Source organism: Staurois parvus, unplaced genomic scaffold, assembly GCF_062004578.1.
Source record: "Staurois parvus isolate SC_StPar_1 unplaced genomic scaffold, SC_StPar_1.0 ptg000005l, whole genome shotgun sequence".
Classification (NCBI taxonomy): domain Eukaryota; kingdom Metazoa; phylum Chordata; class Amphibia; order Anura; family Ranidae; genus Staurois; species Staurois parvus.
The window spans coordinates 6,481,400-6,498,786 of NW_028317801.1; the positions used below are offsets into that span (position 1 = coordinate 6,481,400).

Consider the following 17,387-nt stretch of genomic DNA (forward strand, 5'->3'; position numbering starts at 1 on the left):
AGTGCAGTTGCTTTAGATCTGAGGGGGACATGCAAGGAAAATAAAAAAACAGCATTTCTGCTTGCACGTGACTGGATGAAAGAAATCAGTAGAGCTTTGCCTATTTCAGAGCTTTTCCTCGGATCTAAAGCAACTGCACTTGCAGTGCACTTGTGGTGCTTTTGTGGTGCACTTGCAGTGCACAGCCTATTTTCCTTTAGTAAATCAAGCCCTATGGGTTCCTATTGAGGTGGTTCACACAGATGTGATCCACTCACATTGGGGTTGATTTACTAAAGGTAAATATACTGTGCACTGCAAGTGCACCTTCTGTGGGGAAGCACTGAAATGAGGCGAAGATCTGCTAATTACTTTCATCCAATCATGTGCAAGCAAAAATGCTAGTTTTTATTTTCCTTGAATGTTCCTTTCAGTTCTAGAGCAATTGCAATTTCAGTGCACCTCCAAGTGCACTTGCAGTGCACAGCCGATTTACTTTTAGTAAATCAACCCCATTGTGTTTTGAGTGCCATTACGAAAAGGGACTTGTGTGAGTTTGCAGTGGTGCGTTCCAGACCCATAAGTGTTAGGGTAGAGTGGCTTGCAGAGAAAAGTGTTCACACAGGATTGCTATTGACAGGAGCTTTTGCATTGAAGTCAATGGGAGGCTTTTTTGCATTGAAGTCAATGGGAGGTGTTTTTGCATTGAAGTCAATGGGAGGCATTTTTGTACTGAATAGGGGGCGTTTTTGCATTGAAGTCAATGGGACGTGATTTTTCACTGAAGTTAATGTAAAAAGATTTTACATTGAACTCAATGGGAGATGATTTTGCATTTAAGTCAATATGGGGTGTTTTTGCATTGAAGTCGATGGGACATGATTTTGTATTGAAGTCAATAGGGGGTGTTTTTGCATTGAAATCAATAGGAGGCAGTGTGTGAACCCAGACACCAGTACGCAATTTCTAGTTGCCATGGAGACCTGGCGCCTGGGATTTGTCGACCCTGTTTTAAGATACAAGCAGCAATTTGTGGATGTTTAACATGAATGGTAAACTAGAATCATGTGTAGGTATTGAACATCAGTGTACAATCAGCTAGATAGGTTAATGAGTCAAATTTGCTGCACAAGTGCACATGTACAGCCAAAAGCTCATACGGGCCTTGGATGCCATCAACCATAACTGCATATCCCTGCTGTGGTGTATTTGCTTTAGTAAATCAGGCCAAATATCTCAGGACCTTTAGAATATAAGGAAGGGAGGGGATATAAAATGTACAGAAAAAAATCTCTGCTTTGCAGACAGGAATAGAAAGGCAGCAATAACAGAACTGTCCCCAGGAAGTTCTAGTCATTAAGAATTAACTAACACAATATAAAACAATCCCTGTACGGAAAAATACTAGATCCAATATATATTGTCAATAAAAAATGATATATTTTTGTAAGGGCCAAACCTATATTAGTGAAAGAGCTACTAATAACATTGGAAAATGTATGTCAGCATAAAATGAAAGCAAATGCAAACAGCAAAAATGTGTCAACTGTCTTACCTGCCAAAAATGTGTCATTTTATTTAGCCAGTTTTCAAAACCACACACCCCAGTTAGACAACATAGCTGGGTTCTGACTTCACTTTTCACTATTGCAGTTAAAGTAATACAGTTGGTCCAACAACCCCGCAGCCAGTGATTGGAGAGTGGAAGAGCAGCAACACATTGAAGAGATCTAAGCTGTCCCCTGCTTTCAGCTGAGTGATTGATTTAGGGCTGATGCTACAGGGATACTTTACTGATTTCCAAAAAGCGAGTGTGATAGGTGGCCATGTGAAATACAGACATGTCCTGACTCAAAGCTATATGCTTGCCATTTCACGAAAATAAAGAACATGTCCATGGTGCATAACTGTATATTTATAAGCATATAAAGCATATATATATATCCTTCTTTCAAAAAGCTAAGCAAACAGAAGCAAATTCAACTAAAACAAAATAACATTATTTAACAATATTAAGAACATTGCAAACATGAATCCAAATTCTCTCCAGAGGGGAAGCATCAATAAAACCTGGCAGAGGTTCTTTCTCTTCTCTGATCTGTCCAAAATGTTATAATGTCTTGGCTGAAGTGGGGCGTTATGTATCCTCATAGCTTTGCTTGGTAATACACATGCATGCACACCCCCAAGCGATGCCGGCCAGACAGCACTGATGACCATTCCTTAAAGCCCAGTAGAACTTTCAGTTTAAATTAGCTAAAATACATTTCATGTACATAAAAAGGTATCTTTAGAAAGCAGCTATAGCCTCAGAATAGAAAAGCCTCTCCTGTGCCATAATGTAGAGAGAAGAATGCTTGTGCTCTGTGTGGAAACAGTGGTCTCTCTGCCATGTCTCTGCCATGTCTGACATACTTGCAGACTAATAGCTCATGGTTCCTGCTGATTGGAGAGTTATAGGTCTGACTTAGCAAAGGGTGTGCTGGACTTTGGAAAATAGACCACTGCTTTCATACAAAGAGCAAGTATCCCACTCTGCAACATGCTGGCAAGGGACAGGTTTTTCTACTCAGGCTGTGGCTATTTTACAAAGGAGACAAGGTGTAAGACTTTGCACACCTTTTGTTTTGATGTACCCGGAATGTATTTAGCTATTTAAATAAAAATTTCAGTTGGTTTTAATAAGGTAACTGTTGTCATAGTTGGTGTCAAATAAGTGCAAATGTATGCATGCATAGGTGCACTTAGAAAAGCCTTGCTAAAGTGAAATCAATGAAGTGTGCAGCCAGCATTCAAACTGGTAAGTTAAAAGTAAGTATTTTCAAAGCATTTTATTTTTTTATGTACCATATTATATTCTGATTGCATCTGATTGTTTTAGGAGTACATTTGCAGTAAGATATACTGAGATTTTTCATGATAGAATCCATCTTCAGTTTCTTATTTATTAGTCTATACCTGTAGATTCCACCATTTCACTATATTGTTTAATTAACAGTTTGGGAAATCATTGTGCAGAAACTACTGTTTGCTTGTGTTTAAAGCTGAACTCCAAGCAACCAGGTTGTATTGGAAATTCACATAAGAACAGTTTTGCCTGCCAAAAGACTGTTTTCTGTTCGGCCAGTTTTATGATCCAGACAGGCCCTCCAAATAGCATAGTCAGGTCAGTGAAGGTCAGGTCACACTTTACACTACTGCAGTTCAGCAGTGCAACTTGGTCAGTGACATACCTGAAGAAGCAGCCATGCACTGATGGGGCCATGTCTGTGCCCTCTCATCCTACAGGCTGACAGTACTGTTGACTTGCTGGCCATCTCTTTGCCAGCCTACTGTCCTACTGTGCAAAGAAATACACAATTATATATAATAACTCAGTTACATTTACTTGTTGTGTCTAAAACCATATCCAATATTTTTTTTTATAAATACACAGCTTTAATAGATTTTATTTCTGCCTGAAGTTCAACTTTAACTTATTTCTTAACTTAAAAAAAAACCTGTTTAATGACTCTGTGAGTCAAGATATATTGGGGTTGGTATACTAAAGGCAAATAGGCTGTTCAATTATCAAGGGAAGTTGCACTTTGCAAGGGAACTTTCTCCAGTGAAATTTAATTTTGCAAAAAATACCCAATCGTGTGTTAAATTAAAAAAAAAACAAAGCATGGATAAATTACAAAGTACAACTTCACTTCGCAAAGTGAATAGTCTTGTTGCCTTTAGTAAACAACCTCACTAAGCTACCTGCAAGTCAAGTCAAAACAAAACAATTAGAATATATATATATGTAAACCCGACATTTCAAGTTCCTGATATGTGCCTGCTGTGCTATGTACTTGCATGGATAAGTATCCTATTCTCTTTGTATTGCTTCCTGAAATCCCTGGTGTTCCAACCAGTCCCTCTGCTTTCCTATTAAAAACTGACTACACTAGAATGAGAGCACAGCGTGGTCAGTTCTATAGCTATGTTGGGAACTCAGCCTTCTCTCCTCCAATGATCAGACTTTTCCTGACACAGCCCACCTACGCAGCCATTCACTGGAAAGACCAGTGTGCTGCTGTTTATCCTCCCCCAGCTCTTATGCTGCTGAGTACAGAGGGAATGTGATCACTTATAAAAAGGGAAAAAAAGGTACCGGTATTTATAATAATTTTTCTATCTATACACAAATGTTTTGCTTTTCATTTCAATTTTAAATTGAATGGGTTGTTTTAGAAGGTGAGGGTTCACATACACTTTCCCAACCATGGTCTTAGCCTCCTCCTTGACTTCAGTATACAAGTCCTTGAAATAAGATACTTAAAATGTATGTAGGATTCCGGCAATTTCAGGCTTAGGGCTTGTTTACACTTGCATTGATTAGAAACACACATTAAAGCACTGACCACTTTAGCATGCGTGTTTGATAATGTTGTGATGCTTTTTTGAAGCTTTAATGAAGTTTGGCAAATGCCCTGTGTGTGTTGGTTTTCTATTTGTTTTAAAGGGGAAGTGATCTCAAATGGGAAGTGATGATGAGGAAGTCTCCAGAATTGAGCAGTGGTTAGCAATTAGTGTGGTATCTGGTGTTTTTTTTGGGGGGGTTGGTGTTTTTGGTGGCTCAGTAATGCCCCCACTCATCAGTTTTCTTTCCTTAATAGTACATCACTCAGCAGATCTCCAGCTCATCAGTTTCCTGGCTCAATAGATCTTTCCCTCAGTGGTTTTCCGCCTCAATAATACCCCTGGTTTAGTAGATCCACTGCTCTGCAGTTTCCTGGCTCAGCAGATCCTTTGCTCAGCATTTTTCTGGCTCAGTAGTACCCCTCACTCAGTAGTACCTGTCCCGCTAAGTAGTACCCCCCCCTCGCTCAGTGGCACATTATCCCCCCCACACCAATCAGTAGTATGCCCCATCACAATAGTACCCATCAGCTCAGTAGTACATTACCACCCCGCCCCCAGCTCCCCGCTCAGTAGTATGTTCCCCATACCACCCAACCCCGCCTCTGCTCAATTGAACATTCCCCATATTCCCTGCACCCACCCCTTCAATAGTACATTCTAATCCCCCTTCTTGGTAGTACCCCCCCTCCTCTCAGTAGTAGTACCCCCCTCCCTGATAGGTAGTAATACCCCACTGCTCAGTAATAATCCTCCCCCACTCTGTTGATCCTCTGTTCTGCTGAAACTCCACTTTGCTGATCTCTTTCTGATTCTCTGTTCTGCTGATCTGATCTCCTGCTCTGCTGATTTCCCACTGCTCCGTTTCCCCCTTGCTCCTCAATCCTGTCCACGGTAACTTTCCTGCTGTATCACTCCCACAGATCCCACAATGTACACTATGTGTGAAATCTGCTGATCATCCCCTCTCATCCCAGATAAAGTGTCTTGTCACTGCCTGTCTATTGCTGTCAGAAAAGCGATCTGAAAGCGTATTGTACTTCAGACAGCAAAGCAAGTCTAAAAAGGGCCCTACTTTTATGGGAGCTTTCAGATGCTGCAATTATAGCACAATTATAGCAACACTGGGTATAATTTCTGACGCAAAGCAAATTCAACAGTGTGTACAGGACTTAAAGTAACCATTTTATTTAATGAGAGGTCCTTTGATTGGCATTCAGAGTGCTTTAAAAAAGTGTGTCAAATGCCACACTTTGAAGTAAGTGTAAAAAAGCCCTTAAAGTTGAACTCCAGGTAGATATAAAAACACAAATGTAGTTCTGTATTCATTAATAAATCAATAAATAGATTTTTTATATTCAACTGGTGTAAGTACCTGAATTGTCTTGGTTTAGCCTCCTGTAACTCTCTATACAGCAGCACTTAGTTTTGGATATGGAGGGTCAGGACTGGGAGCCAATGCAATGCATGTAAATGTGCTGACAAGGAATAAACAGAGAGAAGAGAGAGCAGAGTGAGCAAAGGGATGACCTCGTCAGTTTGGTACTGCTCCTTCACTGTCCAATCAGCAGGATGCGGGTAAATTGATCTCAGTGTATTCCTTAGCAGTACAAATAAAGTGGTGTTATCCTCCTCGCTTTGATGACTGACAGAGCTGTGTAAATCTTAGAACTGAATGAAAAGAAATACAAATCCTTTGGCAGGTTTCACAGCACTCTTAAATGTATTACATCTGTGTATTTATCTGCTGGCCTGATTTTAGCATTAGAAAAGTTTAAATGTAACAATGTGCAGCATTCTTCTATGGAACAATTGGCAGAAAGTCTGCTCGGTGTTTGGTACACCACATTAAAAATGTACAAACTGCCATTGCTGACTTTTTGAAGGTGTAGGGTCCAGGGCCATCATTCTTATCCTTACTTCCCTACTTGTAATTTACTGCTTGGAACACGTATGTAAATACCAATTGTTACACACCTGACAATATTGTGATTGCTCTACAGCAGTGACTCCCTAAGTGATGAAGAAAGAATGAGGATTACAGCCCTGGAGCAAAATAGGCTGCTCCCATATTCCCATCCTGACAAATTTTTTTTAAACATTATGTATTTGAATACCATCCTACAATGTTAACATTTTTATTGCAGCACATTAACTTATTCATATAGATCAATATGTAATTGTAGCTTTTGTTCAATGATCCTTTAAGAAAATATTATTATTTTTTATGTTAGTGTCCCTTTAAACCTTTATGTGTCATTAGGGTTAAAATATACCATAAGTCAGTGCCTTGCTAAATGATTCAGTGAGAGCAAGGGTTAATTGCGTCAGCCTGAATAAATCTATAACCAAGCATTTCATTCTGTCAGTGCGAAATTATAACCACAAGCCGGCTGTTCAACCCAGAACATGTTTTATTAATGTGTACACACACATAAGAGAGAGAGAGAGAAAGAAAGAGTGAGAGAATGATTAGTGATACAAACCAAACCACGGGTTCAATGAATGAAAAGAGACCCATCATGCAAACCGTCAGCAAGCAAAGGTCAGAGGTCGTTAGAGGCACAGAAAAGGGGCTTCCATATTGTCCCCGCAGCAGAGTGACAGTTTCCAATGATCACTTTTGTGACTATGCAACTGGGCTCATATTACTAGCTGCAACATCACAAAAATGACACTGGCAACTGCTAATTAGCTGGCAAAATAAGAATTTAACCATTTTCAAGTGAGCGATTGTTAGTAAATGCCAATGTGCGTACAGCAAGAAAAAAAATAAAATAAAATGTTGATTTTTTTATGCTCCTAAAGTGATGAAGGTGATCTTAGTGTGTTTGGTTTGCGCACACAGATAGGGAACAGGTGATCAAGCTGGTTAATATTAGCTTGGTTTTACTGCACAATGCAGCTGTCATGGTGACCTTTGTTGTGAGGTTTCCTTTTCACTTATAATCAAAGACACATTTTCTTTAAATGCACAAAATCAGCATTACAGAAATATCAAGCATAGAAAAAAGTTAAGCACAACATTAATTCTTTAAAATCTTTACAAGGTTATCCATCAGTGATTCATTTCCTTAATAACACCAGCACAGTTTAGACATTAGTAGCATGAACATAAATTCAAAGCATACAAATTACAAATAGACTTTATATGCCAATTACATGATGATATATCAAGACCCTGTGTACAGGAAGGAAAAAATCATTAGACCACAATAAACTAACAGCTTTATTCAATGAAGAGTTCTGATTCTTAAAGCAACCTTGTCACTACTACCAAAATTTTTTTTTAAAACAAGCCATACCTGTAAAAGAAGATAAGACATAATTTCTGTTTTGCAAATGTTGCTTCGATTCTTAGAAATCTACAAAATTTTGCAGGGAAAACAATGCTTCCAGTAATGTAGATCTCCTGGGTCTCCTGTGGTTCTCCCCGGTTTCTCTTGCTGACCGCCATGCTTACTGTAGCCTCTAATGCAGCCTTTCTCAACCAGGGTGCTCAGGCACCCTGGGGTGCCTTGAGGCTTCTTCCGGGGTGCCTTGGCAAAATGTCTAAAAATTGCCAAAAACTTGTATACAAGCCCGTGGGTGGAACAAGCCTGCCTTTGTTACACAAAGCCACAGGTTTCCATTGTGCACCATTACGACCTTCTAGCCGTCCTGACAACCAATGACATCATCAGTTGATAAGAAGGATATCAGCTGCCTGCACAGCATCCTAGTTTGACCCTCCCCCGCCCCTCTCCAACAGTGTTGGGGTTACATTAGCTCAGTGATGGAGAAAAACTGAGAGAGAAAAAAAACATTGGAATACTAGTCACTACCAGTGTGCAAAAGTGTATTTTCTTTGGAAGAATAAATCACCTCTAATGTTGGGTGTCCTACGTGGATGTTGCTGTGTTACATAAAAGTATTAGAATGGTTTTTCACATTTTAGAATGGGGTGCCTCAAGACTGTCCATAATTTTAAAGGGTGCCTTGACTGAAAAAAGGTTGAGAAACACTGCTCTAATGTGTGGAGCATAAAGTGAGGAACTAATGAGAGTTGCAAGAGGACACAGAGATCGACAACTATTAGAAGTGTTGGTTTCCCTGCAAATTCAGCAGAATATTTCTCAGGATCGTAGCAGTGTTTTACAACATGGGTAGCAGGAAAGGTAAGCATGTTCTGTCTTCATTACTGGAATGGCCTTCTTTAAAATGTTTTGGATAGGTATCGCAAAACTGTCACAAGAGAAACATGGAGGCTCCCACTGTTGAAAATGCTGGTTGTCTGGCTTCCTTCAAAACACAGAGACATTGTCCCAAAATAGGATTGCACATACAGAACTATCGATTTATTCCTGGTCAGAACTTTTGAGGTCAGAGGGTCAGCATAACAGACAGACAACTAGAATTGGCAGCCCCATATTTCACTCAAGATCTAATAATTAAGAACAGTAAACCAAGGCAGCAGAATTCACTCTACTTAAAGACCAGTATGGATTCTGACTTGCTGCTAGAAGTCATTGCATGTAGAAATACGCATTATTTTTTGAATAAGGATATAAAAAAGGTTTGCTGCCATTAACACTGAACAATATACTGACCCTTTTTAAATGTTCAGTCCACCCAAAACTATTTTACTCACTGGTAGTTTCTCATGACTTTCAGGCACTCCAGTGTAGAGGTCTCTGTGCTGGTGTTCTCAAGTCTGCATACCTGCTGTGTCAGTGCCAAAGGGGGCCAACAAACTCTGCTGGCCTTCAAATGCATTTTAAATTATGCAGAATGGATTTGAAACACCCCTATTGAAGCTAGAGGAGTTAGACATCCAAGTACAGGAATTGTGGTGTGGAGATTGTAAAGTTCCTAACACATATAAGAAGATGCTGTTGGCTTAGCTCACTGCATTGCACCCACAACAAATATCCCATTTGGGTGGACTAAACCTTTAATGACATTGTTTAAAAAAGAATCATTGAGATCATCAGGTCAGATTTTGTCTATAAACCGTTTAGACAAATTACTGAGGTATTTTTGGATTGCTTGTTGATGGTTACTGCACCTGGCAAATTGTTCTACTTTAAAAAAAAGGCCACTATCACTTCTTAGACATTAAAGTGGACCTAATAAGGGCCAGTGTTTGGTAAAGGACCATTGCTTTAGTAAATATGCAAATGCTTCTAACAATGATTTAGGCTAGATTGAATGTCTATCTATTTTTCTCTTAGCCTGACTGAGCCAGATAAGGGTTTATAATAATTGCATTAAAATAGTTCTTTAGGAAATTAGCCCCTAAATTATTACATTCAGTTATCTTTGTAAAAGTGGATCACATACAACATAGTCTGGAGAACGTCGTAGCTTAATGTGGACATTTTACTCAATTGTTCACATAAAGCTCTGTTAGGCATCTTCCTGAGATGGAAATAAAGAGAAACAAATGGCATTTCCTGGAGAAAATGCTGCACTTGGCTGCTCCCAATGCTGTTGGCATAACCAAAAGCCTGGTCATGTGCTCATGTGATCTCTGTTGAAGGCAAGGGTCAGAGTCCAGATTGGTTGATCCTCATTAATAGCAGAAGTCATATAACCAAATGACCTAGGATTCTGGTTATGTGACAAGATTTTCCTCAACGTCTGTTAACATACCTGTAAGTTAATATTTGAGCACAGGTCTGCTTTAAGCTGAATTTCTCATTTATGACACTTAAGCTGGTGATACACTAGTAGAATTCCAAACAAACATTCGACGACTTGATTAATGTACTTCAAAATGATTATCTATTTACTTACTATCTATTGCTTCAAAATGATTATCTATTTACTTACTATCTATTGCTTCAAAATGATTATCTATTTACTTACTATCTATTGCTTCAAAATGATTATCTATTTGACCCCACTAATGAGTACATAAATGAATGAACATTCTTAAAAAAATGAAAATATTAAAATGAAGTTCTACTAGTGTATGGCCATCTGTAGAAATTTAAATTGCTATTTGTTATAAAAAAAATAAATAAAACAAAAAGAAAGGAAATTAAGAAACCATGACAGTTGTGTAGAGTTACTAAAGGAGCCAGCAAACCCATGATGATCGCAAACATGCAATCAGGTTCTGGAGATTTGTTTTATTTTTATGGTTTGATTGCCCAATCACTTTTGCAATGGACAGAGTTTGCCATACAAAATTGACTCTTTAAGGAAAGTTGGCCCTATTGTGTATAGTACTCGGATTAACCCTTCATCTGCTGAAGATAAAAAACAGTTACCCTTTGAATACCACCCCCATTTTTGTTGACGGATATCTGCATAAACAATTTTGAAAGCTGACATTACTGAATTAATGGAAAAGAGTACTTGTTTTTCTATTTGAAATATTGCCATTGTATAATGTTTACCAGCTGGATATGCAAAGTGGACTATGACAAGAAAATTGCATTTTTTTCACCTTATGCCACTATGACAACCTGTGTTTCTAATTTAGACTTAACACCTTTAAATTGAAATTCAATTATTCTGAAGTCTTATCACTATGTCAAATTAAATTTGAATAAAAGTAGAGCAAAAATGTAGTTGCCAAATACACTGTCATCATCTTTGCACAGTCAATGCAGTCATGATGCGACATAGTCATTAAGCAAACTACCAGGTCAATAAGAGTTACTGATGACATCATAAAGGTGGCATGTACATGAATACAAGAGCACAAAATGTCTTCCTCTTTCTGAATGATGTCAGATGAAAACCTTTAGTTTTCTGACTGATAGGTAAATAATCCAGCCTGCTGAAAGGAGAAGTAGGGCCAAAGCTATTTTTGGCCCTACTTCCCCTGTGGGTCAGAGGAGTGCACTTAGTACCTTCACCTCACAGCAGGCTAAAGTCTGCTGTCGGTCGACATTACTCAGCCAGTCTAGACTCTGGAGGGATCCCGACTTTAATGTTGGGATCCACCCAGATGCCTGACAGGTAGCTGAATTAGTATCTCGGTGCACTACTAAGAACCTGATGACAAAAACTGAGCAATCAATGTTCTTTGATCACTCAGTTCTCAGTCTTATAGGTGGCAGGAGACGGATGCTGCATCCATCTGGGCAAATATGATTTTTTTTTTTAAATCTTACAATTCTTTTTTAAAGTATATCTCTAGACACTTTTTATTGCTGTCTGAGTTCCTCTTTTTTGATCTGGTGAACACTGTCTTCGAGACAGAACACTGTGGCAAATACAAAATTACACAGTTGTCACCAGAATAATGAGGTAAAATCTTCTCAATGGTATATTTCTAGTGACAACTGTATAAAGGGATTTACACTCATTTTGAAAAGATTTTCATTTCCTGATGGGTTTTCTGGACAGGAAATGAAAGGAAAACTCTCCAGTGGGAAACAGAGAGAGAAAAACATGTTAGGGTCTCTGACTATTCCATGCCTTATCTAAAACTGAAAAAATAAAACATTTTGGCTATAAATACACTGTAGGGAATTCGGCTGCCAGTGTATGGCTACAGTGCTATATAGGCGTCATTTAAATGAGTCATTTGGTAAATGGCCCTAAGAGATAATGCAATCTGTAAAGCTAAACTGTGTGCTAGCTCCTAGTGGCCCCTAAATGTGAAATTTTAGGTAGATTTGCTTTTTGCTTGCCAGCGAATTGAAATGTCCTCTTGCTTCTCTTATGTCTAAAAGACTCCTCCAGCAAGATATCCCTTCCAGTTCCCTTCAACTGTCAAATGATGACATCACACTATCATGATGGACAAATTATTTGTGGAACCCAACTGCAAGAGAATGACTCCTCTATTATGTCCTTGTACAAGGAGATAGAGTTAGAAAGGAATGCAGAAAAATTTAGTTAGAGGAAGCTACAAGAGATATAAGAGGCTAGTATGTTTTTCAACCCACCAGTACCCACTAAATCTGAAATCTTAGTTTTAGGGATAAGTAGACCTTACAGAGATTCTTTCACTTTGTCCATTCAGGAAGAGTCTCTTTAACTCTTCAAATCTATTTATACACACCTTTCCCTCTGCTCCATGGCTCCATCTACAGTGAGCTACTGCAAAATACCAAGTACTTCTGGGTCTGAGAGTGCATTTGACCCTCCCTTGGAGCCATGTACCAGGAATGAACACTGCTATGTGAGGAGGACACATCATCAACCCTGTGTAAGTCCTAACACCATGCAACACAGCTTACACAAGGTTAGGACAGTGGAAGAACCAAGCCAAGAGAAGTGTAGGGAAGGAAGTGAGTATTAGTCTCTAAATGTAAAAAAATTACAGTGTTTCTTTACAGTGTTTGTACACATACTACATCCCAGTAATGCATAGCCTTTCATCTAAGAGAGCAAGGTGGAGTTCTGTATGATTCTATCAGACTATAGGTCCTTAGGATCCCCACTGTTGTGTATACAAGTCCCATCCTCTGTCTGAAATACCATGCTGGGACATGAAGGCCCCAAAAAACTACAAAAGCATATATCTGCCTAAACCTGCAGCATTTGATAGGTTTACGGGCTTAGAAACACAGGCAATTCAGCTGACACTCCCCATTTTCTGCTTCCCATCCAGACTCCAGAGAGTCTAGCAAAGAAGGAATTAATGTTATTGTTATAACTCAGTGACAGTCAGGCCACCTTGCACACAGGCAGATAAATGGATTTTGCTCAGGACCACCGCAAGCGCCAGTGACAGAGGCAGACATTGAACTGATGACCTTGCGCATCAGAGAACAGTTCCTTAACCAATATGTCACATCTTCTCAAAAAGCCTTTTACACTCCACACAGAATGACAATCCCAGAGACATTAAAGGTCAGCTCTCTCCCTGTGTAACCTCTATTATTTCTGTGATATGATGAGCAGAAGCTGTGCATAAAAGCCCAACACAAAGCAGTAACTGCTGCTGATTATGTGTCAAGTACTGTTCTACACCATAATTATGTGCTTTTATGTACCATTTACAAAGTATGCGTGCTTCATCAACAGGAGTTTCTTCCTCCCCTACACAAACTTCTCCGAACTGCACATAGCTGAGCATTTTCTGTGCATGTTAAGAATGTTTTATTATCTGCAAAAGATTTCCACAATTTCCTTTGTATGATATAATGTGCAATTAGGCAAGGCATCCTGAGATATTTCAAGCTGCATGGTTTGTAGCTAGAACAATTTCCTCACATTACCTTTCCTCCCTCATTCCTTGTTTAGGAGATATAAGCTTTCTGTCTAATTCCTTAATATATTTATTTATTGTTTAAAACAATAAGAATTTGCCCATTTCAATAATGTCATTTAGCACTTTAGATAATTTCTGAAAACTGCAGGCATGTGTATAATAGACATCATCAGAGAACATTTTGTGTGGCTTATTATTACATATGGCTCTAATAGGAGCTGTATAGCATGAGCTTGTTCAGGAGAAGGGGTTGATGGAAATCGTTTGATGTACTGTAAAGTACTGCAGAATTCTTTGGTTCTACATAATTACTTGAATAAATTAATAAAAATAATTTGCAAACATTTTATGCTAGTAAAATGTATGTATAGCCAAGACTTTTCTTTTACTTTTAGAATAGGGAAGGGTTAAAACCACTGTTAGATAATTGCTTGCTGTCTATGTCCCCTTAGGAAGGTTTCCCTTCATTTCCTGTTGCAGGGAAAACCCTAGAAAGTTAGGAGAAATCTTCTCATAGATAGTTGTCACCAGAAATGGTGTCCCCCTTAGAAGATTTCCCCTCTACTCCTGTTCTGGAGACACCTGTAAAATTGTGAATTTCCCGCTGTTTATTGGAACAGTTTAGCTATACATACATTTTTGTTAACCATTTTCCAGATGTTTAGCATAGTAAATGATGTTTAATCATTTTGGGCCTTTACAACTGGCCACACACATTGTAATTGGACTTTCCACCAACTATGTAGAGCCAACCTAATTGGATACAAACTACATAGTTGCCGGTCAAATATTATACAATCAGACTATATCATAAGTGGACAACCTAAGAGCAATACAAACCTCTCAATAACCCCAGTGTCTGTTAAAATAGAATTACAGTCAAAACATTTTTTCAAGTGGAAATATGGAAAGGATAGAAACATGCCTGTTTCCCCAATGGTAAGATTTACTTCAACTATCCATCCTACTGACCACTGTCAATTGACCATAAAGTGAGAAGCAACCCAAACTATAATACATATCCAGAGGGAGGGGACACCAGTTCTAGTGACAACTGTAATTTCAGGAAGATCTTGCTTCCTGTTTTGTCTTAGGGACAGGAAATAGGAATATAGAAAAACCATACCAATGAGGACACAGTCAGCGGAGAAAACTTACGTAAATTCCAACTATTCAAAACTAAATTTTAAAAAAGACTGGAGTCCCAATTTAAGCTATATATAAATGATAATGAGCATTGCATAATTCAGCTATGTTTGACCAAAATCACTACATGGATGGGTGCCGTTTAACCTATGGTGAGCTAGTTGTGGCCCACTGGTCAGATTACATTTTCCTAGCTCAAGGTTACCCTGAAATAATACCAGTGCTAGAGCTGCTTGATGAAAGCATATACAGTACATGCACATGTGTTAAACCTGTTTTCTGGCACTTCATAAATGAACACCAATAAAGATTAGAAGCTCTCAAAGATCATATTTAGTAGTGGCGAAGCCAACCCGATTTGAGTTTCTCATATTTAACATTTGTATGCAGTGATTTTATATATATATAACAACAAAATGTACATGCAAATCTCACCTACTTCCTGTGCTATTGCTTGCTTTGTTTCAAACATCTAAAAATACAATCTATGTGGTGGTATAGGAACTGTCAATTTACTGTTTGGAATAGATTTGCCTCTTACATCTTAAATTTAACTAAATTACAGCATGCACAATTTGTGTGACACAAAGGTTCAAAGCAATTAATCATGAATACCTTAAAGTGTAAAATGTAAAGGTCCACTTGTTAGATCAGGGCCCCTTCCCTTTGTAAAACTGCTGTATAATAGTAGTTAAAAATTTACCTGTAAGGAAAGAAGTTTGAGCAAATACTTACCTAACCCATATCTTCCAAATTGCAGGGCATACTGTTGCCACCCTTCCCTTGAGATCCCCTGGGAACAATAGACACTCCAGCCCAATGCAAGAACATCTTTTCACTCTTGTCTATGTGCCGTAGACAGAAGATAGGGGGTAAGTATATATTCTTTTCTTTTATTCTTTTCGCCTTATGGGTATATTTTTGCCCTTGTAATATATGAGGATTCTAACATGGGGAAGGGGTTCTGACCTAATAAGCAGATCTTGCATTTTACTGCAAGGTTTGCTTTAGAAATTATATATCTCTTGTGATTGTTATATGTAGATATATATGTTTTATATATGAGTTTTCGTATACACAATGTATATACTGTATGTACTGTTCATGTCCAGGCTCATCATCCACTATCATCATGTTATGTAATGAAAAAAAAAACGTATACACATCTACGGTGTGCTGCAACACACCCGTGTTAGAGCACACTGTAACACGCATGCATATGCTTTGTGCGTGACCTATTTTTTGTGCACTGAGGTGTGTTGATAGTCCATTCTTAATGCACTACAACACATGCACTACAGTGCACTGCATTAAGGTGTGAAAGGCGTCTAAAAAGAACTCCACAACAATTAAAATTGTGTTGTAGTTTCCTAAAACTTCTTATCATGCAAAATAAATATGATGATTAAGATGTTTAAAGGAAACTCTAGCCAGGTAAAAGATGAGTTAAAACATCAAGATAAGAAATGCATTGCTTCATGGCTGAATTCAGTGACAGTCACAAGACGTTTTATGCTTAAAATGAGTACCTGCGGAAGTCTAACAGCGAGCGGGTTGAAGCCGGAACGCCATGGTCATTCCAGTTGAGGAAATTAAACTGGGTGACAGTGCGGGTTTCGTTAGTCTGTAGATTTTTCAGATAGAAGCTTCTGACAAGAAAATCCTCACACCAGATATGCTCGGAGACAAGATTTACCTGGAGAGGGAAGGAAGGCGTAGGACACAACTTAAGTACTTTACTGAACATCTGCTTCAAATTGTTTTACAAAAACCTGGCATCTCTAGAGGCCTCGACACCTGGCACACTCATACTAGCTCCATGTTAATCAAAATGAAGGGGATTATTTATAGTCGCATACAAGCCACTACTGCACAGTCAAGGCAATGCTCGCAAACAACTTCCACTTGTCTCATTTCCTATCTGCTCTGAGGCTCTTATCTTAATAGAAACTTTGAAAGATGATGAGTGAAAGAGAAAACGAGTATGGAGAGAGAAAGAGAGGAGAATTATAAACAGAGAGGGGAATGGCAGAGAAAGGTCAAAGAGGAGACAGAGAGTGAGACAGTGAAGACTGAAGAGAGTGCAAAACTGCACAGAGAAGAGAGACAGCAAGAAGGGGCAGAGTGAAGAGAAAGAGAGAGACAAATGGCAGAGAGGAACGAGAGAGCAAGAAAGAGAAGAGACTGAGAAAGACAGAAAGAGAGAGTGAGAAACAATATAGAGGTGAGAGAGAATGGACAAAGACGAGTAAGAGGATGAGAAAGTGCAGCAGAGGTCCCCAAAGGTCTTCTATGCTCTATCTACATCCCCTCGCTGGGTGAACTGAGAGCTCTGACCGCTTCCAATTTCTATTTCTAGGGTTATGACGCCCAAATCTATCTCTCTACTTACCCCATCAGTTTCCTCAAGTAACACAAATTCCCTAACTTATATATCAGTGTGGATGTCACTCCACTTCCTCAAACTCAATCTTTACAAAGCTGAGCTAATATTTCCTACCACATGTACCCTCTCCCCAGTGGCACAACTATTAGTCCCTTGCCTCATGCCAGGATGCTTGATGTAATCCTGGACTATGTCCTTATCTTACTGTCTTAACCTCCTTATAAATCTCAAAATTACACCCCTTCTCCGCCAAGGATACCACAAAGTTACTAAATCACTTCCTTGTGATCTCTCTCCTTGACAATTGCTACTCTCCCCTCGTTTGCA

General features: G+C 38.8%; 1 protein-coding gene across 1 annotated transcript in view; it reads right to left on the reverse strand.

Annotated features, from left to right (window-relative positions):
- Positions 1-17,387, reverse strand: part of PTPRN2 (protein tyrosine phosphatase receptor type N2) — a 1,146,107-nt gene that overhangs the window by 38,829 nt on the left and 1,089,891 nt on the right. Inside the window, exon 19 of the mRNA XM_089694046.1 lies at positions 16,204-16,370. Within this exon, the coding sequence (XP_089550172.1) occupies positions 16,204-16,370 (167 nt within the window). The remainder of the gene's footprint in view (positions 1-16,203; positions 16,371-17,387) is intronic.